Raw genomic sequence first — 12,599 nt, forward strand, 5'->3', positions numbered from 1 at the left:
CATCCCAGTTAAAACCCCCATGTAAAAGGAAACTATTTTCTTTAATACCTACAACACCCAGGCCCAATCATTCTTTTCAATTTGGACTAATTTCACTTATAAAACGTGTTTCAGAAATCAGTAGAGCTATTTGCTAATTGCTGTGAACTCAGAACTATGTTGTTTATTATTTGTGATTTGATGGGAGAAAAAGATGGTCTTCAAAGACGTTGTTAAAAAAACTTGTTTTAAAAGTTACCCAACTTTTACGGAAAGCAAGGTCATATTGATATTAGACTGCAGACACTGCATCACACTAGAAATATCAATATACATTTCATTTTGCACAAAGCATTAGAAAGTATTTTCTTCAATCACCGGCCTACAGTAAATTCATTTGGGTGGAACTTAGGATGATGATGAGGGCTGGCTTCAGGCTTACATGAAACTGCAATTTTGAAAATATCGGAAAAATGATTTATTTTACCTCACCTTCGTTGAACCAAGTGATGTATGTGCTTAGAAATATATCAAGCGAATTGTAGCAGCATATTGCAACTTGAAAAATCACACATTACTTTTAACTGATAGAGCGACATTGACACACACGAAAAAAAGCTTCCACATTGTCGTATTGTCGCTGAGTGTCGCTGAGAAATATTTATTATTTTGATAATCGCGCGAAATTTGCGCCACCTGTAACAGTTTCGTCATATTTGAAAAAGTTGGTAGGAATAGATATGGTAGCATTCTTCTTCTACTCTTGGTTTCCTTTCCAATTTTCCTATTGATACCCTCAACATGAACAATAATGGACATCGGGATGTTTTCGCCTTGATAGAGTATTTCTATGTGTAAATCAAGACAAAACACTTACTATATGTGGACAGGGACAAAAAAGTGTCTATGGCTCGGGGCACAAGCTTTCGTCGCCAAGGCTGGCATCATTGTCCCGCAGCCCGCTCCCGTTGCCCGTCAACCGTCTAAACATGCCTACCTACGAGTACCGCATTCTAAGCCCGTCATTGCCTTTTACGCTGACCTGAACTGAACCTGGTGACGGTGGTTTCCAAAATCAATACCTGATCATATCATATGGCTCATCCTTTGCATCCTTTGGGACTTCAATGGGTAACAACTAACAAAAAGGACGCCGACTATTACGTTCACTTACGGATCGTTAGGGCAAGTTCAGCAGGGCTATACACCTGTACCCAAGTGGGGACACAGAACACTTGACGAGATAACGCATGGATAATGTATTCGGTATGCCTTCACTGTCTATTGTTTTTAGGGGGTAGCAGGACTGTGCAAGGTAACTGGTAAGCCATTGACAAATGTCTACTTAGACGACAGCTCGTTCAGTGCAGAATCTGCAGATTCGAAGGTACTGGGTACAGCATCCATGTCGATAACTGATCTGATCGTGGTTTGGAGACCGTGACCCGCATTCGACGGTGTTGTGATTTTGTGGAATGCGGCTTGTCACTGAGCTGATCTTTGACTGGCACATGACACACATCATCAGAGAGATGCCGCGCTCTCGCTCTGGGCCCCATATGGCAGCGGCATCAGCTGCTGCAGGGCTGCCAACTGGATCACCTGTGGTCAATCACAATCGGTATGTGACTGTTCACCGTCGTATCCTGGTAATGGAACGTTGGACAAATTAGATCGGGGCTGAGTTTTATGGCTGATAGGCGTTTGTATGTATGTATATACCTACCTATTTACTTCTGTCGTAAAACGGACCATCAATAGATACGAATGGATGCTATTTTTCCTGGAAAAAATTCTCATCAATTTAGTGACAATAGCATAAATGGTAGAGACCGCGTACACATAAATGGACATTGCACACATAACCGTGACCATGACTAGGTCTAAGCCTCACAGCAGCTAAGGTTATACCAGGATGACGATGGTGACACATACCGCCACTTCCCAGACTCCCAGTCCTACAGCAACCCGGCACTGCATGCACATTGCACGCCCTGTCGCCCCTGAGCGCACTGCCAGCTCCCAGACAGGTGCACAATCCGCGCTTACGACTTGAAGATCACCTTGGTCGGCTGAGCACCTTCGCGTTTGGCCGCGGTGGGCCTGCCCGACGAGTGTGGCGCACCGCTTATTCTTACCGAGCGCCGACATTCCTCCCGGCAATCTGATCAGAGCTCATGCGTCCAGAGCTCGGCCGCACCTCGCCCCACGGGGCCACGGGCCGTCCCTAGTGGCTCAGATCTCCCCGGCAGAGCGCACTCGTGCGTTCCCGACCCGCCCATCTCGTAGATATCTGGCCCATTTCACGGCCAACAGTGCTGTAATGGGCGCTTCTTTGGTCCACACAGCTGCGTCCCGCTCACGTTTTTCCCAAATGCATAATCGGCGCGGATTGTGAACTGGTGCATGTGATGGAGATCCTGTCAAGGTCAGGCGGTCCGTCGGCCGGGCCGAGGCTCTGGCCAGTGACGGACCAGCATGTCGCTCGGGGCCTGCTTTATCGCCTACGGCCTATGAATGCTCAATTAAAAGCTGGGGCGCTAAAAACTGGCTTCTGTCACTCAGCTCACGTCGTTTCGGCCTTTCGGACCTCGGCTCTCATGAGCTATCCTATTTTTTTTTTCAAAAGACCTAATCTATTCTAACGTAATACAGACCGAATACAGACCGAGTGCTATTTAAAAGTAGTGATGTGAGTCTCACTCACAAGCATAAGGACGGCGCCTCCACGACCCGCCTATTGCGACATCTTTGGGAGGAGTAGGTATCCTCGCCGCCCTCGTGTCGTCCCTCAGCCTCCGATCCGGGGCCGATCCAGGGACACCACAGACGGGGGAGCTGCAGATCAGGGCGGCTGGCACAGCTGCTGGCCAGATGAAGCCCTCAGATACCGGAGCGGCCTCAGCTGTGGGCAGGCAGCCAGCATGCAAATACTGGAGCGGTCGCCCGGTCGACAGGGCTGCGCTCCGGCGCGGTGCCGAACAGGGGCACTCAGCACTCAGGGGGTAAGGCGGCGTCAAGGCTGCAGCTCCGGGCAGAGGAGGGGGTCGGATCCTATCCTCGATACGGGCCTGTCCGTGGGCCTCCACTGTCGGTGACGTCGGCTGCAGCGATACTGATGGATCGCGGGCACATCCGTGTCGCCACGAGGCCCTTGGTTGTCTGGTTTTGTTCTAGGTTGTGATTTCATATTGCTGGATCTCGCCGAGGTATAGACGGATCCTTTATGCATGCAACTCTGGCATAATATCGCGCTCAGCAATCACATTCCGCACGGAAAACACGGGTAAACGGGAAAATATAGCCGAGCTCTAATTAATTCATATATGAGTAAACATTGGGAATATAAATGCAAAAAGTTTGAGCTATTATCTATCCCTCGCCCGCCGAGGGGGGGTGCCCCCCCCCCCCCCATAGGGTTTTTCGCGATAGCTTCGAACACGCCGGCGATAGAGAGGAGCTGAAACTTGGCATACCTACCTGACCTTTGATTCAAGTCGGATCTTTTGACACCAACCGCATTTTCGGGTCAGGTCAGGTCACTGACCTATGACGTCATAAGTACCTAAACCTCTGCACGATCTTCAGATGCCGCAACTTCGCAACGCCCTCATTGCCAGAGGAGCTTTCACAGGGAAATGAAACTTGCAGGACCTAGTATGCATTAAGAAGTCTCCCAGCTTGTATATCTCGGATTTTTCCTAAAGGTCATATGAGGTCAGGTCATTTTCGCGGCCTCACCATTACCTATAAGTCAATGGGGAGAAATGAAAACTGCTTTTCTGGCGCTGGGAACGATCTCCAACTATCTCAAGCACACGGAATGGTGATTTCATGCGCTCTTTGCAAGGTTCGATGCGACATTTTTGCAATGTTGACCTTGCGTGACGTCATTTATGACGTAAATCGGATCATATTAGTTTTTCGTCAATAACTCCCAATCAAATTGAGCTAGCGAGTCGGGAAAGCCACCAATGGACTCGGGAAGACCTGCTGAATCAAATGATAGGCATCATGACCTCCTTTGACTAATTTCGTGACCTGGGGGCGCTGACCTGACCGTGACCCGAGGTCAACGCTCTAAGTTGACCTCACCCAAACCAAAAGTATATCATTCGACGCGCCTGAGCGTGCCGAACACGATGCTGTCAAAATCGCGTCTCTGCGGTCGTTTTTTGCGAAGTTATTCGCCAAAAACGGAACCGTACCTTAGGGCACTTGACCTGACCTCAGAGGTCACCGGTTGACCTAGAACCTTAAACTCGGGTATCAATCTCTACGTCTCGTAACGGTGCACACGCTCGTTTTTTCTGCGACGCGCTAGCTCCATCAGGGGCGAAACGGCTATGGGGGTCGTCCCCCCCCCCTCCACCCTCGGCCGGCGCGTATGTAGAAAACCAATAGGTCCGGCCCGGCGAGGGCTATGTGAAGTAGCCTTGAAAACTAATGCCAAGTAACTTCATAAAATCAAATCACCAGGATGAATATCAATATTCTCCACGCATGCATAAAGCGGCCCGGGCTGTCTACTTCTCAGTGCCAGTGCGGAAGCGTCTAATATGCCCAAAGAGAGTCTGCTCGACTGGCTACGTCAGCTGGTTTGCTGGCAGATCCCGGATCAGTCCTGCACTCGGGCTCAATGTGTCGGGACTTCCCGAACCGGGAGTGCAGAGACCTCAGCTGTCTTACAAAGCGCCAGCAGACGGAGTCTGAGAATCTCTCGGATAGCTCACACAGTCATACCAACTATGTACTGTAAGAAATGTCTCTCAGCCCTGCGGTGTTACCTGTTAGGAGGGGTTTGCTGTTGTTCCTATTTGATACGGCTGGCATATTTCCCCTCTGTTTAGCATTGCACATGCAACGGAAAATATTCTCCGAATATGCAGTTGGTACTGTTTTCGTAACAAATCATGAATTCATCTGAATCATTGCCACGGTCCGACTTCAATGCGTTCGACTTTGAAAATGAGGCCTTCAGACATTAGCACCTAGATCCTTCTCCCATAGCTACCCAGTGCCCAGCACCCAATGATAACTGACCTCCCAAGTGTCTTATGTATGCGGTAAAGGTTTACTGAACTCCTCGGCTAATCCCTTTTCCAGGAGCTGACAAGTCGCGCGTCCTTCCACGCGTGCAGTGTGCGTGTGAACGGCACGTGCAAGGTCACGGGCGGGTGAGATCCAGAGAGCCAGGCGGGCAGCCGCTGCTATGCAGCACAGCCTGACACAGAACAGAGCCGCGGCGGCCGTCAGCATAGCACAGGTCCTCCGACTAGCATTGCCTGGTGATGTTCAGACTTCAGAGCATGATCCGTGCTCTTTGGGTACAAAGACTCAAAGCTCCGATGCAGGTTCTGACTTTCCAGGCTCTGTTTTTTAGGGGTCGTGACTGTTCCTGTTCGATAAAGCTTCTGCGCTATCTAACAGTGACGGATATATTAGGTATATAATTTGTCCTTATTATAAGATTGCCTTATGAAGCCGACTTTAGATAGGGACCTTATACCTAATTTATAAACCGAGCAGAGCAGTCCCTAGATCATATCGGCGGAATTTCCTTTATGACAAATATAAAAACTGCATTTGAGGCCGTATCTTATTCCCGCTAACAGATGATGTCAGAAATAGTTCGCGACTTCTTACGTATATCAATATTAAAATGTATAGGCATTTAATAGAAGCTAATTGATAGTGAAAGTTGCACCAATCTGTATGTATCAATTTCCGTTTCTGCCTAAGCCGCCTGCGTGATAGATAACTGGACATGAAGAAATCATGTGGGGACCATTCAAATGTGACGCTTAAGTAACAGCTTTTGGCGAACATTCCCGCCTCGAAATCGCGCTGTGCTAGAACTTTTTTAAGTCTACCGTCAGGACTCAGCGGGAGTCACGTTCATGCGAACGGTTTTGGTATATAGGTATACAGGCCATGACCTCTTGAGGCTAAAAACCTCATCCGCGTCGGATTCTTCGGATCAAAATCAGATTATTTGTTTACGACAACTCGCAAAAGCATGGGTTTTCACTGTCATATGTTATATCGATAAAAAATGGAATACGCTGAGCTCATAGACAGTATTATTGGCAGGTCACAAACTCGCAACACCTATACTACATACAATCGCTTTCCTCTCTCAGGAGACACCACCGCAGGTGGCGCTCCTTCCAGTGTCACTGGCGCTGCCATCGAGCTCCTTCTCGTGTACCGCAGGATGGGCTCCAACATTTTCTGTCATGTGGCTTTGCTCTTGGGCTGAATCTTCCTCCTTGGTCACTATACTGTCCTCCTGGGTCACAGCCTCTTCCCCTTCCACGGCCGCCTCGCTCCATTCCTGACTCGGCTGCACGTGCCGGCGAATCTCCTCCCAGGAGGTGACCACGTCCTCGGCGGTCGTCACCCGCGACACCACCACAAAGCGCGCCGCCAGCGCTCCGTTGGCCAGCGTCGTCTTCGCGATGAACACCTTCTTGGCGTCGTTCACCCGGCGTAGCAGCTCTTCCGTGGCGGAGTCTCCCCCTCTGCGCACGCGGAAGCACACCACGCCCATCGAGGCGGGCGCCACCACCTCGAACCGCTCGTCACGCCTCACCAGCTCCTCAAACTGCCCGGCGAGCTGCACGTGTCCGCGGATGTACTCCTGCAGCCCGCTGACCCCGTACAGACGCAGCACGAACCACAGCTTCAGCGCGCGGAACCGGCGGCCCAGCGCCAGCGACCAGTTGCGGAAGTTGGGCAGCGTGGTCTCGGCAGTGTGCAGGATCGGAGCGTCGATCTCGTGTGCGGACGTGAATGTGCCCGAGTCGCGCACCCAAAGTACCGCGCACTCGAAGTTGACCAGCATCCACTTGTGGGCGTTGAAGCTGAAGGAAGTGACCTCCTCCACGCCGCTCAGTAGGTGGCGGAACTCGGGGCAGACGAACGCGGCGCCCGCATACGCCGCGTCCACGTGCAGCCACAGCTCGTGCTGTCGGCACACGGCTCCCAGCTCGTCCAGCGGGTCGAACGCGCATGTGCCAGTGGTGCCCAGAGTGGCCAGGATGTAGATGGGGACGTTCCCAGCGGCCAGTTCCTCCTCCACGGCGGCCTGCAGAGTATCTCCCCGCAGGCGGCACTCATCGCCAGTCGGCAGGACGCGTATGCGCACTGCAACCGAGGCAGCTGCCTTGAAAACGGCCGGGTTTGCCTGGGCGGAGGCGAAGGCCACCAGCCGGCCGCGCGCAGTCGCCTCGTCCAGGTCGGGCTGGTCCCGGCGTAGGTCCTTCAGCGCCCTCTCACGGGCAGCTGTAATGGTCAGGAGGACGCCCTCGGTGGCAGAGCCGGTGATGACGCCGCCTCCAGCGCCTGACTGGGAGAGAAAGTGTTTAGGCAGACCCAGCAGGCGCACCAGCCAGTCTAGCACGACCACCTCGAGCTCGAGACAGGCCGGCGCCGCCTCCCAGCTGAGGCCCACGCAGCTGAGGCCGTGCGCCAGCATCTCTGCCAGCAGCGCCGGCGGAGAGTTGGCCAGCGGACAGAAGGCGTGGAAGTGCGGCGAGTGCCAGTGGGTCATGCCCGGCTGGATGACCCGCTCCATGTCTGCCAGCACGTCTGTCCAGCGATCGGGCGTAGGTGGCGCCTCGGAGGGCACCAGCCGGCGCAGGTAGCCGGGCTCCACAGAGGACAGTACTGGCCGATCCCGCACCGTCCGCTGGTACTGGAGGATATAGTCTATCACCTCGTGAGCGGCTGAGCGGAACTGTATGTCGTCCATCGTCTTCCTACCGAAAGGAAGAATGATGTCAGCTCCAGTACATTAACCCGCGACCCGTTGGGGGGGGGGGGGGGGAGGGCAAAGGCCCCCCTGTGGTTTTTCACAAATAACTCTGAAACAGCTGCGAATTTTGACTTGAAGCTTTCAGTACCTCTCCGGACATCAATTTTACACAACTTCTGAGAAAAAATAGGTCCCAGGTCACCTCAGGTCACGAGCTATAGAGGTCAAAATGAGGTCATGTTCGGCGTTTTTTTCGTCGAAAAAGTTGTTCACGGAGAAAAATCGCAGAAAATCAGGGTTTCAACTTAGCGACTGAAAAATTCGACCGTAGGTATAAAAAGCATGGCAAACAAAATGGCTATCTCGAAATTTCCAAAATGTAAAAATATCTAGATCTAGAGATTTTCTAACTCAAAATTTAGATTTCTTGAAATGTTTTGGAAATTTGGGGTAATTTTCAAAAAAAAATACCGGAGTATATGTTTGAGAACCCCTTACTGGCCTTACACATGCCAAAAAGTAACAAAATATCTCTAAAACTGCATGAGATATAGCCATTTGAATGACTGAAAAAGTAGCGACTGTTCCTATGACGTCACAATATTTTCGGACTTCGGTATTTGTGGTTGAAATCATTCAGGAGTAATATTTTTTTTATAAATTTAGTCCGAACCTTTTGATGGGAAGGATTCACAAGGACAGAGCCACCGCTAAGCGAAGCTTGTTGCGGTGACCCTGCCCTCTACCCTCCGATCGCGCAATTCCGATTCTATGGCAGAATTTAGAGTCCAAAGTTTAACGTGCGCACAAAGCCGCGCACGGCCGGTCCCCTCGCTGACTTCGCCTGGCTACGGCCTGCCACTAACCGCAACCATACCTGTCAGGAGGCCCATAAATGTCGAGCGCCCGTCGCGCTTCGAACCCGGACTGTCATAACCGGGAACGCGTGCTCTCACCACGCGGAGTCCAACGCTCTAACCAACTGAGCTACGGGACCGGCAAATATTTATAATATCTATCAACCTTTTGCTGACTGAATTTGATCCTTTAAGGTCACTGACCTTTGACGTCATAAGTAAGCCTCTGCACGGTCCAAAAATGTCGCAGCTTCGCAGCGCCCTAGTGCCAGGGCAGCTTTCACAGAGAGATGAAACTTACAGGACCTAGCATATACCTAATAATTCCTAGTTTTTTTTTCAACAAATGTTACAAGGAATGTATCCTGAGACCCGGATTTGAGGTCAACTACCATCGCCTCAGAAACCTTGAAGTCATTTACATGCATATAAAAATATCGGGATGAATATACCCACTCGATGAGTGCCGAGTGGTGATGAGTGCTGCTGTTGCCGTATGTCCAATTTTGCAACTAAATATGAAAATGTAAGGACAGTGTAACTTTTCAAACACTAGTCAGTTCACCGATAGGTAAAGACAAGGTACCTACAGAGTTATAGGTATAACCGCGGACACGCAAGAGCAGTGCCTACATCGTGACCTACGCTTGAAACACCTTGTAGCCACACCCTTGACCATGTTGCTGACATACTCTGGCCTGGAAGAGAAAGCAGAAAACATCAAGTGTGTAAGAGTAGGATGAATGATGCTTCGAAAAATCTCAAAACGAGATTTAGGAGAAAACGTTCTAGTTTTTGCCCAGTCCCGTAGAGCGTCGGTCTTGGATCTGAATTCTAGACCGACCAGAGCGCCCAGCTTTACAGTCAGATGATGTCTCTCTGAAACATGAGAAGTTCGTGCCATGTCGGCTAAGCCTGATGAAGCAGATCGCGTGTGCCAGGGGGAAATCGCAGTCCGGCTGAACGGCTAATACCGCTGAACACAAAGACCGGCACCGGCCGGATGGTCGGTCTAGGACGGTCACAACGCCACAGTAGAGTTTCATATAGAAAGGACTGGCTGATGTTGAGCGGCTTACACCTGAAGTTTTCAATTGTCGGCAGACAGATTATGGGAAATTTCTCTGCATAACGAGAATGCTTTGTTTTACCGTGAGAGCGTAGGGGCTGGACAAAACCAGTGAGGCTCCAGATGTTCCTCGTGTTCGGAAAACATGTACACCTCATCTCCCGCATCGTTTGGCCTGGCCTCCTGTCCTCTTTCTGTGCACCAAACACGCTTATCGGAACCGTCGCCGATGTCAACAATTTGTCTGTCTCTTGCACACTGAGCGGACACAAAAACCCGTCCATTTCCATGAAATGAGATGTTCCAAACACTCGCAAAGAATGGACCATAGAACATTATATATCCAGACCACTAAATATGCATGTAGTGGTCTATGGATGAACAAATATGATACCTATACACTTGCAGGACATGAGAAACGATTTGTTTACGGCACAAGAAGGCACTGTCGATGCGAGGCACAAGCTCAACGTTAAAACACCGTAAAATTTAGGCTATCCAAAGCTCTTATGCTGTGTCAAAACAAAGTCAAAAGGTAGCGCACTTCGGACAAAGCACTGGAACCGGGTCGATAGTGCAGCAGCCATTGCCGGGGTCAATCACTCATCGAGGTTCTCAATAAAAAGGTCAGTGAGATCGTCCATAGCGGCTACCTTTCGGCTGCAGACTGAACCGTTTCCTGCTTCCGGACAGGATTAGGAGGCGTGCCGCGGACGGCAGGTCAGTGTCCGGCCTTCGTCGCGTGCCGCCCGACCTTCAGCGCGTGGCGGCGTCGACTGCGAGCTGACCCCGCGGCGCGCGGCCGGTCAGCGCGCAGCCGCTCGTGGGGGCCGGTCGGCCGGCCGGGGGCGGCGGCAGCGGCACGTCACAGGGGGCGGGCTTTCCAGAGCGTGCCGTTGCAGGTCGGTATAAAGTCGCCGGCGCGGTGCCGACTGTTTAGTGAAGGTCACCGTGCGGCCCGGAGCGGGCTTCCATCTGGATCACGGACCGGGACGGTCACTCGCGGACTCGGTGTGCTTTTCGGCATTCACTCGGATCGGACGCAGCCATGAAGGTAGGTGCAACACGCTACAGTAGAGAGCATGGTCGGCAACTTAGCCTTGTTCGGCCAATAAATTCAATATGTCATTGGGTATTTCCAAAATTGCTGAAAATTTAACTGAACGTTTTTGTAACCTTACAAAATGTAATCGATACGTCACCAAATTTGACAATACGGATTCAGCTAAAGGCAAGACGAGGATCTTTTAGGCCAGAATAAGTAAAAAAGAAACAGCCTTAACCAATGTGAAGCAGAAAAAAAGACAAATTTTGTTTTAGTTAGAACAAGAATCAATATTTAGTCATAGATTATCGGCTTACTTTTCCAGGGGTGCCCTCGCACTCTCTCACTCCGTGTTCGTGCGTTTACAGGTGGCCGCAGGACTACTGCTGCTGGCTGCTGGCTGCTGGGGAGCACTGCTACCCCACAGTGGAGGTTCACACAGCCACGAGCCGCACCCGCACCCCCACGAGCCGCAGAAGCAGACCGAGCTGACACTGCCCGGTGGCTACCTGCCGCCCTCCCGGGAGTACCTGCCGCCGCCAAAGGCCACCGACCCGCCGAACGGCTACCTGCCGCCGCCAGTGGATCCTCCTAAGAACTATCTCCCTCCCGTGGATCCTCCTAAAACTTACCTCCCTCCCGTGGATCCTCCCAAAACTTACCTCCCTCCTGTGGATCCTCCCAAAACCTACCTTCCTCCCGTAGACCCTCCCAAAACTTACCTACCTCCCGTAGATCCTCCCAAAACTTACCTCCCTCCCGTGGATCCTCCCAAAACTTACCTCCCTCCCGTGGATCCTCCTAAAACTTACCTCTCTCCCGTAGATCCTCCTAAAACTTACCTCCCTCCCGTAGATCCTCCCAAAACTTACCTCCCTCCCGTGGATCCTCCCAAAACTTACCTTCCTCCCGTGGATCCTCCTAAGGCTTATCTTCCTCCCCCCGTTGATCCTCCTAAGACCTATCTGCCCCCGGTCGACCCTCCCAAGGCGTATCTCCCTCCTGCGCGGAAGCTGCCGTCCAAGTACCTGCCGCCGGTGCTGAATAACTCGTACCTGCCACCTGCAGTATAGACGGAACACGGGTGTGCTAACTGTGATGCTGTGATGCCATTGTGTGCGGCGGAACCAAGTGTGATGAAACGAAACCCGGTGGCAAAAACGTCTCCATAGAATGGACATTAGTAACTACTCTTCTGCAAACATCTCATGAACTGTTACTGCGTGATGTGATGTTGTTTGTTTATTGGGTGGCGCTTGAAACGCCCCATGTGTACTGGTATTATTGTGATAATATATATGATAACACATAAACGGAAAATGTATTTATTAGAGATGTTATGCATAATGGAAAACTATTATACCTCGTTTTTCAATGAACGTCACTTCCAGTCGAGATTATAAGACTCGTGCACTCTTCTTCGAAAACTCACCAGAAAAAGCTGATGTGATAAAACTTATATAGCATTGTTTTCATACTATAATCTCCAAAATTTTATCAGAACCCGAACAATGAAAGGGCCTCTGCGGAAGCCGGCAGGGATAAAGTGTCATTGGCATTCGGTGACCTTAGCCCGCCGTTGTCACGTTCATGAATCATGAGCAAAACAATTCACTCGGCTATGGCAGCAATTAACCATTGCTAGCTTCTTACCAATTTCGTATTTTCGGAACAGCTTTAACTACTAAGTAGTTTTCAGCGCTTTTGCGGAACTAATTGAGGTTTTTTTCTTTAAAATTTTTGCGAAACATCAATGGGAAGACTGTTTTATGATGGTATGTCAAGTCGATCAAACCATCGTCAGCTGAAAACAAACATAATATTTTTGCCTAAGACCAGTCAACACCTGCCACGCTTGTTGATTTAACCCGAACCGCACTTTTCTTACTC

At 50.7% G+C, this 12,599-nt stretch overlaps 1 protein-coding gene and 1 long non-coding RNA gene across 2 annotated transcripts; one reads left to right on the top strand and one right to left on the bottom strand.

Moving 5' to 3' along the window:
* Positions 1 to 6,118: 6,118 nt before the first annotated feature.
* Positions 6,119 to 7,735, bottom strand: LOC122379650 (3,4-dihydroxyphenylacetaldehyde synthase 2-like). The gene has a single exon (XM_043362022.1). It carries the CDS (start codon positions 7,733 to 7,735, stop codon positions 6,119 to 6,121), a length of 1,617 nt encoding a protein of 538 aa, XP_043217957.1.
* A 2,806-nt stretch (positions 7,736 to 10,541) lies between these two features.
* On the top strand, positions 10,542 to 12,029 carry LOC122379873. Its single transcript, XR_006256241.1, has 2 exons — positions 10,542 to 10,718; positions 11,078 to 12,029. It is a non-coding gene; the product is annotated as an uncharacterized LOC122379873 (long non-coding RNA).
* Positions 12,030 to 12,599: the final 570 nt, after the last annotated feature.

This window comes from Amphibalanus amphitrite, unplaced genomic scaffold (genome assembly GCF_019059575.1).
Source record: "Amphibalanus amphitrite isolate SeventyFive unplaced genomic scaffold, NRLGWU_Aamphi_draft 000009F_arrow, whole genome shotgun sequence".
NCBI classification, from domain to species: Eukaryota; Metazoa; Arthropoda; class Thecostraca; order Balanomorpha; family Balanidae; genus Amphibalanus; species Amphibalanus amphitrite.

Bases quoted from the DNA above. Each gene is read 5' to 3' on its own strand.
- LOC122379650 (XM_043362022.1), bottom strand. From the start codon at position 7,735: ATGGACGACATACAGTTCCGCTCAGCCGCTCACGAGGTGATAGACTAT.